This window comes from Scomber scombrus, chromosome 18, assembly GCF_963691925.1.
Source record: "Scomber scombrus chromosome 18, fScoSco1.1, whole genome shotgun sequence".
Classification (NCBI taxonomy): Eukaryota; Metazoa; Chordata; class Actinopteri; order Scombriformes; family Scombridae; genus Scomber; species Scomber scombrus.
The window spans coordinates 27,010,221-27,024,447 of NC_084987.1; the positions used below are offsets into that span (position 1 = coordinate 27,010,221).

Sequence of the window (14,227 nt, forward strand, 5' to 3'; positions counted from 1 at the left end):
CAAGCCTGTTTTCCATACCTTTTTACCACATAATTCTACAGGTTGATCTTAGTTTCATCTGTCCAAACAATGCTGTTGTCAAAGTTTAATCTGGCCTTTCTATTCTTGAGTCTTCTGAGCGGTTTGCACCCTTAGGTGAACCCTCTGTATTTGCTCTCATGAAGTCTTCTCTTTGTGGTAGACTTGGATAATGAAATGCCTACATCATGGAGAGTATTCTTTACTTGATTGGATGTTGAGGTTTTATTTACCATGAAAATGATCCTGCAATCATCCACTGCTGTTGACTTCCATGGACATCCAGACCTTTTTGTGTTGCAGAGATCACCAGTGTGTTATTTTTTTCTCAGAATGTACCAAATTGTTGTTTCGGACACTTCTAATGTTCTTGCGATCTCCCCTGATGGATTTCTTTTCTGTTTTTGTGGCCTAAAAATGACCTGTTTCGCCTGCACTGAGAGCTCCTTTGTGTTGTGGGTTCACAGCAACAGCTTCCAAATGCAAACAGTACACCTGGAATCCACTCCAAACATTTAACGTTAATTTGATGACGAAATCATGGAGGAATTTCCCACACCTGTCCATGAAGCCTCTGAGTCAATTCTCCAATTACTCTTGGACCCTTTAAAAAGAGGGAGCTACATATTAAAGAGCTGTAATTCCTAAACTCCTCCTCCAATTTGGATGTGAATACCTTAAAATAAAGCTAAGAGTCTGCACTTTAAGTCCATATTCATTATATTACTGTAACTTGAATATGTTTTGGTAAACAGGTAAAATAACAAAACTTGTATCAGTGTCCAAATATATGTGGACCTAACTGTATGCTTCTTTTAGGTAATATTATTCAGAAACACTCCATAAATGTTCATTGTTATGCAGATGATACTCTATTATATTTATCAATGAAGCCATATGAAACCAGTTATATGAAGTTATTGTGCCTGGTCCCAAACACACATTATCAAATTATATAACTAGCGGATAGCTGAATGGCATTACCCTGGCCTCTAGCACCCCTATAAGGAATCTGTCTTATCATTGATCAGCATGTCCTTGAACTGCCACATAAAACAAATTTCAAGGACTGCCTTTTTTCATCTACGTAACATTGCAAAGAAATCAGACACATCCTGTCTCAAAATGATGCTGAAAAACTAGTCCACCTATTTGTTACTTCTATCCTGGATTATTACATTCCTTAAACCGTAATATCAGTCTGCCCTAACAACTATCTAAAGACTCTCTAGTTGGTCCAGAATGTAGCTGCATGTATACTGACAGAAACTTGGGAAAAGAGATCATATTTTTAGCTTCACTGCACTGGCTCCCTTTAAAATCCAGAATAGAATTCAGAATTCTTCTCCTCACTTACAAAGTTACAAAGTTTTCCTTGCCGCTGTCACCAAGTGCTGCTCATGGGGGAATGTTGGGTGTCTGAAAAATAAAGAGTAAAGTCTTCACCTGCTCTGTGTAAAAAGTGTGCTATATAAACAAAACTGAATTGAATAAAATTGGGCCAGAATAATAAGACAGAAGAAGGTGTATGTAAGGTTATTTATAGGCTGAATATAAGTCTGTGTGTATGCACGTGGTATGTATATGCATATGTTTTACAATATGTTTAGTAAGACTTAATAAATTCTGGTTACATATATATAAAAAAGAGAGAAGAACGTGTAGAAATATCTTGCTGAAAAAGTTGACTGCCTAACTTTTGCTCTTAGTATGCTTTAAAAAACAAGTTTCAGATGCATCCAACTACAGAGACTGATTGTTCTTTTCCTTAAAACATTGAAAAAGTGGACAATATATCATCCAGAACAACAGAAAATTCCTGAATAAACCATATAGGCTATAGGTGTATTGTTGATCATTTTGATTAGAAAATGTATCAATCAATAAAATATTATTACTAAACCTCTAATAAAAGAAAACACTAGCAGCACTTGTTTATGAAATGAAGAGAGTATGATGGAATTATGACACCATTGTTATTACATAACAACAAGTAGAGAAGACAAGGTGGGGGTATGTTAGAGTATGGGATGTGTTAACGGCGATTTTCTTAATTGGACCTGAATACAGCCTTACTGAGCCAGGAGTCAACTGCGCAACAGTGTTTGCGTGCGTGTGTGTGCGTGCGACCGTGCGTGTTGTCAAAAGTATGATGCTGCTGGAGAGACTGTGAAATTTTGTCAAACAGATGGGTTAAGGTCAGTCAGGAGGAAAAAAGTCCACGTGTCGGTCAGATTAGAATCGGGCCGGCAGAGCGACCATGCCGGAGCGCGCGCGCAGCGCCCGTCTCATTGATTTGAATGAGTGCTGACACATCCACGCAGTCAGCGGAGGCACGCGGCTCAGAGCGCAGCGCGAAGCCAGCTGAAGAGAAGAGCGGGCACAGTGATGCGTTTATGGGACGTTGGCACTGTGTTTGTACTGTGAAACCTGAGCAAGCAGCAGCAGCAGCAGCAGTAGCAGCAGTGTGGGGCTGAACAGCGGGACTGCGTTTGGATAATATGTCTCTGCTGAAACAGCGGGGGAGAGAGCTCGAGCGTTTCGACGGACTGTCTCTCATTTACTGGTACGTGACAGGTGAACAGCGCGCGGGGTTCTGCTCTGGGAAACAGATACAAAACTTCATTACAAAGTTTGGAAATGATATGTTGCCTTAAACACGACTGAAGACATTTGATCAATAGGTTCACACATAGCTTAAATAAGACGCTAAACTTTCTATCAAATGTGGCATAGAAATACAGAACAGGTGGAGCATTTACAAAGTGCGTATTATTTAGAATTAAAGTGTTGCATCCTCATGTAGGCTGTGACGAATTTACCAGACGACCTTTATGATCATTTTCAATATCCTTACTGCTGTATGTGTGTGTGTGTGTGTGTGTGTGTGTGTGTGTGTGTGTTAGTTCTGCAAAATGTTCATGTTTTTAAAATAAAAATGTTCTATCAATTGATAATAAATAAGTGGTGTACATGCGTATTGTGAGTGATGGTGATGGCATGACAGTCATCTGAGGTGATACTGACTCTGATTACAAAATAACATATTTTAAATAACTCTTTAAAATAAAAAAAAGGAAAAGGATATTTTTTTTAGCAGAGCTGTGTTATAGTCTAAATCAGCTGTGATTGTAATACCTGTTCTTTTCACCTGTGTCCATAACTAATCAATGTAAACCCTACAGATTAAGCAATTTAATTACTTTAATTAAGTAACACTAATGGACAGTGAGGCATAGTATGTGCAAGTTAGTGTATTATAAAATACAGCAGGATGAAACCTTTTAAAGGTCATATTCAGTGGCATTTTTACATTGCATTGACACAATTAAGCATAATGAAATGACAATGAATTGTTTATTTATAATCTTTTGCACATTACTGAAATCCCACATGTCATTTCATGGCACACTGTTAAGGAACAAATTGAGAATACATGTAGTACTGTATAAAGCATCACTTTCCACAGAAATTAATACACTTTTAAAATAAATAAGAATGACATGCGAATGATCCCATGGTAAAAAAAAAAAAAGTGCAGTTTGGAGAGAGTGAGTTCATGTTGTGCTTGTGTTTTGTCTCAAGGGGAGGAGTCAGTCAGCTAAATGTAGGTGCTGAGTGGACTGTTGGGGTTGGGTCAGTTGGGAGCGCTTAAAGGCGAGCTTAGGGGAGGTGATGTAACACTGCTGGGTGCCCCCCTCTCTGGATGACACTTGTCTTTTGCCAGCGGGCTCTCTTCCACAAACAGAACCACCCCTTAAAGTTTCCCTCATGATTCTTTTCTCCTCCCAGAAGTTACCAGAGCTCTGGGACTACTTTCTGATTTACGTTTCAGGAGCCCTAGAGTTTAATCCTGACAGCCGAGACATAGACCTGGGACTGTTTCCTCTCAGGATGAACCCCACCATTAAGAGCAGGTAGGTGTGATGCAGGCAGAGACAGGATCAGGAGGTTTGGAGATATGTTGAATAGTCTTCTGTGGTTCATAAGAGATGAGAGGCTGCTGCTTCACATCGCTGTCAGGAGAGAGTTCGGTTTGTCTGGGTTGCTTAAAAATCAGTTGTGACAAGTGTCGGAATGAAACCTGACTTTTAATGGATTCGATAAGGTGTGGCTCACCAGTAGAGTTGAGTCATGTGGAAAAAAGGAGAATGAGACGCATGTGATATTTACATGGATCTTTTTTTCACTTTTAGGTGGTGAGTCCTAAATTTGTGATATTGCATATTTTAAAATGTGAGCTGTTTAACAGGAATACCTATAGGAAGTAGTCCTTGCAGGAGTGACTGAATATGGTTCATGGTTTGTCCTCTAGTAGTAATCTATGGTAGTGAATAAAAAGATGGGCAAGCTTTGAATCAGACATGGTGATCTGTGATGGTTAACCTGCCTCCAAGCTACATATCTGTCAGTCAGAATGAAAGCTGTGGTTGATTTGTTCTCATGTGGTTGTTTGCTGGTGGTAGTGGTTATATAATATATGGAACCATAATGACTCACTCTTTTCAGTTGTGGAGAAATTGGTGCATCTTTTTTGGCATTCTGTTTTTTTTTGTAATCATTTCTTTATTGACACTTTGCATCCATATAATATATACAGGTATTGTATACAATTATCATTAGTTCAAGAATGTTGTATGTCTCTGAATAGTCCTTTACAGAGATACACAATACACAGTCATGTAAATGCAAAGTATCAGAGAGGGCTTCTTTTTTTAAGGAAATAATCATAAAAAAAACAAAAAAAACAAAAACAAAATCTAAAACAGTTAACAGTGAGAAGTGATCTTTCTACAGCAGTATTTCACCATTTCTTCAATGTCCACTGTAATTTCCATCCATGCATTTAGATTTGGGCTTTCTTAGGACAACCATTTCCTGGTAAGAGTCTTTTTATTTGCCACCAGCAGAGCATTTATTCAATATTTGTCTCTTTTTGGCAGTTCTTCATGTATAGAGCCAAAGTATTTTATCTTAATTTCCAGAGGTATATAATGCTTAAAAATAACTTGTAAAGCATTATGTATCCTTTTCAAATAGTCTTTAATCACAGGACAGTCTCAGAAAACATGATCATGGTTTGCATTTCCTTTTTTTTTTTTTTTTTGCATTCTTATGATAATTAATGCAAAAGTTCTCTATTTGTACTCAATGAGCCACTAGGTGGTTCCCCTGCAAAGTGATCAATAACTGAATGTGTAACAGCTGCCACAGGTCAGACTGTGGTCTGATGTTTGATGATGATGATGATGATGATGTTATTTGAGGATGGTATTATTCAGTAACATATATATTCTTATGATTCACGACAGACACTGAGGTTACTTTTAAACTTGTAGTGTGGTCCAGTGATCCGTTGCTGCCTTTTAGTTCTGTTCTGTTTTATATTCACACTGACAAACAAAGAAAAAGCTGCAGGCGTGAAGTGATGGACTGACAAGGTTATCGTGATCATCAGTGCTACATGCATACATAAACTTCCTGTGACTGACAGCAGGTCACGCTCCATGCTGCACGGAAACTGACGTAGTATCTTCTCTGGTGTGACTTAGAGCTCATGATGAAAGAAGTGATTAGAACTCATATGTTATAAATAATGATGGACAGGTAGAAACAGGATGAAAAAGAGACATCAGCACTGCAGCATCACAGTGTACATTATGTTATTATGTAGTGGCTGTATTTTAAATGAGGAACAGTTAGAATCCATATAGAGTGCGACACAAGCTCAACACTTGTCACCTTTTCTGCGCTCTTGTACTGATTGGCAAATGTGTAGCCATGGTTACCAAACCATCTTACATGATTACAGATTTATAGTTTGATTTTGAACTGTTATTCACGATTAGGTGATTAACAGAAAAATGATTTTAATATATTTTTAGTAATTGCAAGTGCAAAGAATTACTTCTCTCTACCTTCAATTCCACTTTTCCTCATTTAGGATTCTTAAGTGTCCTTCTGCACTGTGAAACACCTGTACAGTGATACATAGAGCCATTGTCATACACAGGATTTTATATAAACTGAGGTTCAAAAAATGAGCTTGCAAGAGTTTGAGGATATGGCCCCGTGAAAAAAGGTTAATTTACCAGCAAAAACTTGGATAACAACCATCTTCTAACCATATCTGCAGACAGTAACATACATTATCTGTAAAGGAATGATACATGAGAATCAGGTTAAAGCTGCAATATGTAACTGTGAAGGAAATGCCAAGATCCAGCAAGAATTTGGAGGGAAAAAAACAAAAATCCCAACATTGCTAAAAGCCTTCTTTTACACTGATATTTAAGCCAAGAATATTTCTACTCCAACTTTACATTGTAGTGGAATTGCTTTTAACCAAGATTTGTTTTGGGGTAATTAAAATGATGTTTGACCCACTTATTTTTGAGAAGGCAGAACTTCTCCTCATCTGTTAGTGGTTTATTTTTCCACTTGGCTGGATCATGTAGAGAGGCGTCTGTTTGACTGTCATCAGCTCTCTCTCTCTCTTTCTCTCTCTCTCTCTCTCTCTCTCTCTCTCTCTCTCTCTCTCTCTCTCTCTCTCTCTCTCTCTCTCTCTCTCTCTCTCACTCTCTCTCATATCTCTCTCTCTATCTCTGTCTCTCCTCTCCTCTTGTCATCTTTCTTCCTCAGCATTGCTCTACTTGTCTGGTGTCTCTCTCTCATTTTCCTGACTGTCTCCTGTGCTCTTTTGGTGTCTTTTTTCTTTCTATAACCTGCTTTCTCTCTCTCTCATATCTTCTTATCTTCTTGTCTATTTGCATTCAGCATTATATCCTGTCTGTACATTTCTCTGGTCATCCTTACCTCTCTGCTCTCTCTCTCCCTCTGTCATCTCCATTCTCTCTCTCATTCACCTCTTGTCCCAAAGAAAGTAAACACAGGGTCAAATGCTGACCAGACAGAAAAATGTACCCTAAAAGTTTATCAGTCTGCCATCAGATGACAGTTAAGTTAGCCAGCTGTTTAAAAAAAAAGAAGTCTTTATTGAACTATAAACCATACAGATGTGTTCAGACAGTCATAGATAATAAATCAGTTACATACAGTATGTGAAAAGGCACTTTATAATAATTCTTTATAATATGATAGGATTTTTTGTTCGTCATGAGGGCTACAGTACATATGTGTAATGTGGTGTCTGACATTGTGTTATATGAATAGAATAGATAGACCTTTATTGTCCACCATGGTGTATAATTGTCTTTGACTCACCAATAACAGACATACAGCAGACAGAAGATACATATAATACATGAACATGTGTAAAGTATAAACTATAGGGCTGAAGGGGCTCAGACCGGTATATCTTTGGAAAATCCACCGGTCAGTTAACATTAAACACTCGCGCCCCTCTCCTGTGGAGTACAATGACAAACATCTCAGATATTCTCTGACATTATAAAGTCAAAAATTAGCAAGGAAGAAAACAAAATGTATTAGAAACCCAACTGAAAAGTACATATTTGATCAGTTCTTCCATGGCAGGCATAATGCATGACAAGTGACGTCTCTCCAGTGTTGCTAAGTGAGGCGATGTGACCTCTCGGCAGAATAAAACACCTTTTTTCCAGTTTTTTTCTTGTAATTTTTTCTCGCTAGTTTGTGACTTTATAATATTAGAGAATATCAAAGTTTTTTTTTCGAAAATGTACAACTTTAATCTCAGAAATTTCTCGAAATATTACCCCTCCTCCTCCAGGTCAGTATTTTTGATATGTTTTGTTACATTTATGGCCCTAATACGCTGGTGTAGTTACATATGTACAGAAATGAAATTTCCCTAGAGCAAGGTTAAGTTAGCCAGCTAAATCACTCAGGTGAAACCAGCTGGCATTAAATGTAATGGATGACCATTGTTGTAGCCTGACTGCACAGCTGTTTGTCAAATGATGACTGGGGATGAATGACACCAAGTCAAATGAACTCAACAAAGTACAATATCGGATGTTGGAAAATGCTGTGTGGAACAATATCCACCTGCAACACACACACACACACACACGCACACACACACACACACACACACACACACACACACACACACACACACACACACACACACACACACACACACACACACACACACACACACACACACACACACGCACACACATACAAAAGCACTGCTCAGGCAATGAAGTGAGTGATCTCTATATACAAATCTTTGCTGCATCATTTGAAGCAGTTATTTCACTGTTATTATTATCCACATTGGGAACAATACCAATGTGCAGAGCTCAGGAACCTGTACCATGTACCATGAATCACACATTGCTGCTGTCAGCATGGATCAAACAGGATGCTGAGACAGTGAGACAGACAGCGCACTGCTAAATGCAAACCCTGTTCTTTTTCTATCTCTGTCTCTTCCACTTGTGTTTCACATTTTGCTTTTGGCTCTAGATGCTCAGGCTACACAAAACCATCACGCTATTATTGACCATTTGTTATATTTCAAATACGAGGCTGTCGGTTGAACTCAAAGCTGATATGATGGAAGCAGGATTCCTGCATGAGACTACAGTATGATTGTTTTTTTTAGATTTTTGTGTCAGGTGGCTCATTGAAAGTCACCAGTGTGCTTCAGGAGGATTTTACTCAACAGTCGGGGGAAAATCTGGCTCAGCCTGCCAGATGAGAAATATCCCCCCCTCACATTGGAACAGAACTAAATACAGATGTGACAGAGGCTGGTCAGAAGTTTTTAAGCCAGCTTCATTGATAATTGGCTGGAGAAGTCAGAGGAGCTGGAAGAACAGTATGGCAGGTGGTGAGGGAGGTCAGACCGGAGGATGGATTTAGGATCAGATGTGAATGAGTGACTCTTCCCATCTCTGGCTGGATTAACAGTAACGTTATACCCAAAATTCTCTGCATTACAGTTTACAGACCCACTTCATGGTAGGACATATCTTACTGATTTCAGTCAGTAATAAGATCATTAACACCGAGGTGTACGATGACAGCTGCACCTCTGATTCAAATCACAACTCGCTGCTCCTGTTAGAACGAACACTATACACCTAGATTCATGTTCATACAGAAGAGAGGAGCTGTGATGCCTCCTTGAAGTTTAGGCAAATAAAGTGTTGGCTATTCAGACAGTGCCCAAAACGTGAAAAGTTGATATAGTGATTATTTTTCAAATACATTTTTTAAAAACCTTTACATACTGTTCGGAGTCAGATTTGAGCCGTTTTTACATCTAAAGCTGTGAAAATACTTTTTCTTTTAGTCTGAAATTTGGCATCCTCCTCTATTGTGACCCAGAATATATACTGTATATAAAAAAAAGAAAGAAATATATTTGACACATTCATCGAAAATTTGAAGAATTTTAGATAATTGGTTGGAATAGTTTTGTTCTCATGTTTTATGTAACATTAGATCATAATATAGTGTTTTCCATATCATTTTTAAAACTCCCTCTGCTCTCTGAAAGTTTCATTAAGGATAAATCATGTTTATTTATGACTGATGAGGTCTTTATGAATGATTTGGGCTTCATAAGTTTGGTATAGAGACTAATTATGTGAGGAAATACTGTGATGGGTTAGAATATGAACAGTATGTGAGGGTTAATGGGGGGGGGAAAAATCCTCTTTATTCTCAAGATCTATCATTTTGTCAACTTTTCTCAAATAAACCTTGATCAAAAACCTCACAGATAACTGTTTTTTCATTTGACTTGTTGTCCTTGAGTGAATCTGAACCAAAGCAGTGACAGTGGTTGCAGGTGTGACTGGATACACAGTGACAGCTTATTTACTTGACTCCTGTCCTGTGGAATTCAGGCCTCTGGTGGCAACAAACATCACTTTAGTTCTGCTGTGACAGATGAAAACAACATGCTCTCATTAAGTCACCTGGCCTTAACATCTGCCACTGTCCTATCTGGGACATGTTATTATGATATGCCCTTTATTCTTTCCCTGTTCAGTCAAGGTCATTATTGCATAAACGTAGAAGAAGAATGCAGCCTGGCAGTATAGAGGAGTGCAAAAAACTGCTTTTTCATTCATTTATTTTTTTTACCCCACTCATGCTGTTTTCTCTGCTGCTGCAATTGCATAACCTAACCTTTGGGACTGTCTTAGTGAAAGGGTAGGGGGCAGACCTGCATGCTCTCTATAGAGAAGCTTAGAGATGCTATTTATCAGAGGTGGGGAAGTTAAGCAGGCATGCATTTGCCAAAGCAACCAGTCAGACATCATCCTGGTAGTCTTTCCTCTTGTAAAATTGAAAAATAGCATTAAAAACACTCCCAATGAAGCATACATTTTATCTTTCTGCAGCTTTATATGAAAACAAACTTTGATAAGCCAATAAGATCAGATTTATGCTTTATCAAAGAGTTCCTCTTTTGAAAGTAAATTAGTGTTCTCTGGTCCAAGTTTCAAAAACTGCATTTTTTTTATGACCATTTTTTAAATTTCATTTTCCAAGTGGAAGCGACACATGCAACACAAGGCAACCAGACAGTACACTTACAACAAGCATAAGTAATATAGTCAATAAAGTAAAAATTCAATTAAATATACATATTTAAAACATACTTAAGAAAATGATATTCCATTTCTGCCAAGTCTGATCCATTAGATGTCATACTGCACCTTTCAAATTTTACATACTGCACCTTTAAGTGTGTATTTTGGTAAATTCATGAGCTAGTGTCAAATTGAGATACTACCAACACACTTAAAATACATTTTGATATCAATATTTCAATGATCTAACACCTCAGCAGTACATGTTTAGACCTGAAAGATATCATTATATTTCATATATAACGCATCTGTGTTTGTATTGACCAGCTGCGTAAAAAAAACTAAACAAGACCTGGGGTCCTTAGGCAGGTGTGTGGAAACAGATTTGCATGTTTGACCTAAGGGAGCGAGCTGGTGGATAGGGTGTATCCACCAGCTGCTACATACTGAGGAGCCTGACTACGTAGTGCTTTCAAAGTGAGAGTGACAATTTTAACTTTATTCTAAATGCTATTGGAGGCCAATGAAGGGATTTAAGAATGGGGAACAGGATCCTCTAAGTCAATGAGTAAACACATAAACCTATAATAACAAAGAGACAGTATGTTTAGAAATGTCTGCAAATGATTTTGTATGAAACAAAAAGATGTCTTATTAAGTATACAGATGGAACTTCAGAGTATAGTATAATAAGGCTCTTTTATTCTTATAGTAATTACAACTCTAACGGGTGTGCCTCTTCCAGCTGTGCACACCTGCAAAAGTGCAGTCAGTCTAATTCCGATCCATTCATCCTCTGTCAGACTGGATGAAAATCATTATGAACTCTTATCTTTAGGTCTCTCCACAGATTCTTAGTGGGGTTCAAGTCTGGGTCACTCAGTGATATTCAGATATTTTTTCCGGAAGCCTCTTGACTAGCTGCTTTTGGGTCATTATGTTGAAATGTAAATCTTTGCACCAGCTTTTAGTTTTGTATTTGGCTTCATTCATGGTTCCTTCAATTCTGACCCAACCTCTACAACCATACTGTATGTGTGTCTAAGTGATCAGCAGTGCCTGGTTTTGGTTAGACATACTTAGAATGCTTGGCAATCCATCACTTGTGAATTGAATCATTACATTACAGCTATGCAAAACACTTTGAGACATATGATATAATAGCAATAGTTGGCAGAAGAGAATGTGAGCTGTATTGGTTCTGTATGAATGATCAGGTCCTTTATATGGACATAATGGCATAATCTTACAGTTTGTGGTATTTATTCCATCAGTGTTATACAGTGTTATAAGATATTTCAGACAAGCCATCAGGTTCATGATCACTTTCTTGATGAATAGTTTGTGTGTTTTTTGTTGTGTGACAATAAGCCTGATAATCAGACTATAGCTTGACACTGTGTTCATGTTAGATGCGTGGTTGGATGTTATTTTCATCATTTTCAGTCAACACAGAAGCTTTGGTAGCTACACGATTACACAATAAATACTTGTTGCAATTTTTGTGGCCATTTTTCTGTTTCAGTTTTTGATAGCTGCAGTGAGGCGGCTCGCTGTGTAGTTATTATTATACATTCTGTTCCCATTCTTAACTGTCTGGCCGATTATCATCAATAAGCACAACACCAGACCTCTATGGAAATTGTAATGTTGTGTACTTTCTCTTTCCCCCCCCCCCACTGGCAAAGAAACACTGTTGAAATTGTTCCAAAAACAATCAGGAGGCCTTCAGTGAATCAAATCTGTTAAAGTGTTTTGATTGGCTGTAATTCCTGTCACTGTTTGTTAAGAGTTTTAATTCGTCCTGTGCCTGAGGACTGAAACGTTATCTACATAAATGCATATGGAGCCAGAGTCTGCAACACTTTTTTCTACTCCTAAGTCTATCAGAAAGATAAATAGATAGATTGATACTTTATTAATCCCATTGGGAAATTCAGGTATCTCGCAGGCAGCTCACATGTACTCCATACATACATACACACATGCTTAAATACACATAGATGCATACACAGTAATACACAACAAAAGACAATAATAACCAACCACTGAGTTAAAATATTTAAATGGTAAAAAGAGATAAAATGTGATCATTTCTGATATAAAAAAGTGTGTAGAGTACTGTAGAATAAATAATAGAAGTCCATGTTAAAGTGCCCAGTGCCGGAGTGGGGATAAAGGGGTGGGGGATGGAATGGGCCCCAGTCAGGACCCCCTGCCCTCAACTGAGGCATTAAACAGTGGGGGGGGGGGCTTGTTCTGCATCCACCTGTCCACCACAGTCTCCAGACGGTCAAGGCTCCTCCCCAGCACTGAGCCCGCCTTCTTCATATCGTGTCTTTTGTCATAACCCTTTATAAGGCGCTCATTGAAATACTAAGCAATTTCAACCCTAGAGAGTTACTAGGGGATATTGCATGATTTTTTTATTTTTTATGTTGCAAATCAAGGTGAATGAAGTTACCATATATAAAAACTCCACATGGTTCTACAACCTCACAGAGAGGCATGGGGAGGCTATTTTGGATGTTTATGGAAGTTACCAAATATAGTCACTGGCCCGATAAAGGGATAACAAAACTGTTGATATGAAACATGCTGGTGATTTAAAATGAACCCCAGCCTTATGTCTACACTGTTATATTTACACACCGACTCAAAAACTATTGACAGCGAGGTCTGTGGATTATACAGAGTAACAGGGGTATATATTAATATCACTCATTTCCTTTACCTCGACTGTATCTCAAACAATATTCAGCCATGAACACGTAGATGAGAAAATAAGCCTGTGATTTTATTGAACTAACCCATTAGTCCCACCACAACATATCTACAGTTAGTATTACACCATGCTGTAATAATCCAAGCAGTATGGATATTTATTTGGCTTCCTTTGTCATGTGGATCATGAACCTTACATTTGGTTTTAAATCTGTTGTGACTGTTGGATGGAAATGTTTCTCGATGCCTCTCAGCATTAGATGTCCTTGTGTAGCTGTCCGTTAAATTCTGCAGACTCTTAACAGACACTGTGAGAATCAGCTCCGTTCTTCCCCCGTCAGGTAAAATCAATGAGCAGTAAAAAGATTCCAATTCACTCCTTATCGATCTCTCTCGTCCCCCGTTCCCCCCGGTGACCATCGATCTGCTGGGAATGACTTCATTGGATTTGATTTTCTCTCCACCTTTGATGTGGATCCTGAAGCAAAATGCTGACTGGATGTAGCCCCCGGGGGGAAGTTTGTTGTTGCTGATTTTTTCTCTCTGCCTCTCAACCTATTGATGTTTCCTCACTTGTGTAGCTGACTGGTCTGTTGTGTCTATTTAGGAGTGTCAAAGGTGTCAGACACTTGACCTGTTCTTGTTTCTTCATTAGAAGTGAGAGGATAGTAGTGTGTGCCCTAACAGCTGTAATTAGCTGAGACCTGCTCAATGCCTTTCATTCAACTGAAGGCTAATTAAGTCATTGAGAGGGCCTTCACTCATGCATTTTAATGTCCATGTTGCCAATAGGATGTGGCAGCTTAGAAGTCAATTCTTTCGTTTTTGTTTGTATTTGAACTCGTTTAAAAAAGGCAGGGAGATTTTTGAATAAGTTACACATTTATGATACAGTCACTTGTAATGATGTTACTTGTATTTCAGAGTTAGGGCAGGCAGTGTGTAGGATTTACTGGTATGTAGTAGTGAGGTTGAACCCCTAACCC

General features: G+C 38.3%; 1 protein-coding gene across 1 annotated transcript in view; it reads left to right on the top strand.

The window, feature by feature from the left end:
• The first annotated feature begins 2,519 nt into the window (after positions 1-2,519).
• si:dkeyp-72e1.9 (syntaxin-binding protein 4) overlaps positions 2,520-14,227 on the top strand; it is an 87,653-nt gene continuing 75,945 nt past the window's right edge. The window contains exon 1 of the mRNA XM_062439373.1: positions 2,520-2,584. Coding sequence (XP_062295357.1) covers positions 2,520-2,584 — 65 coding nt within the window. The remainder of the gene's footprint in view (positions 2,585-14,227) is intronic.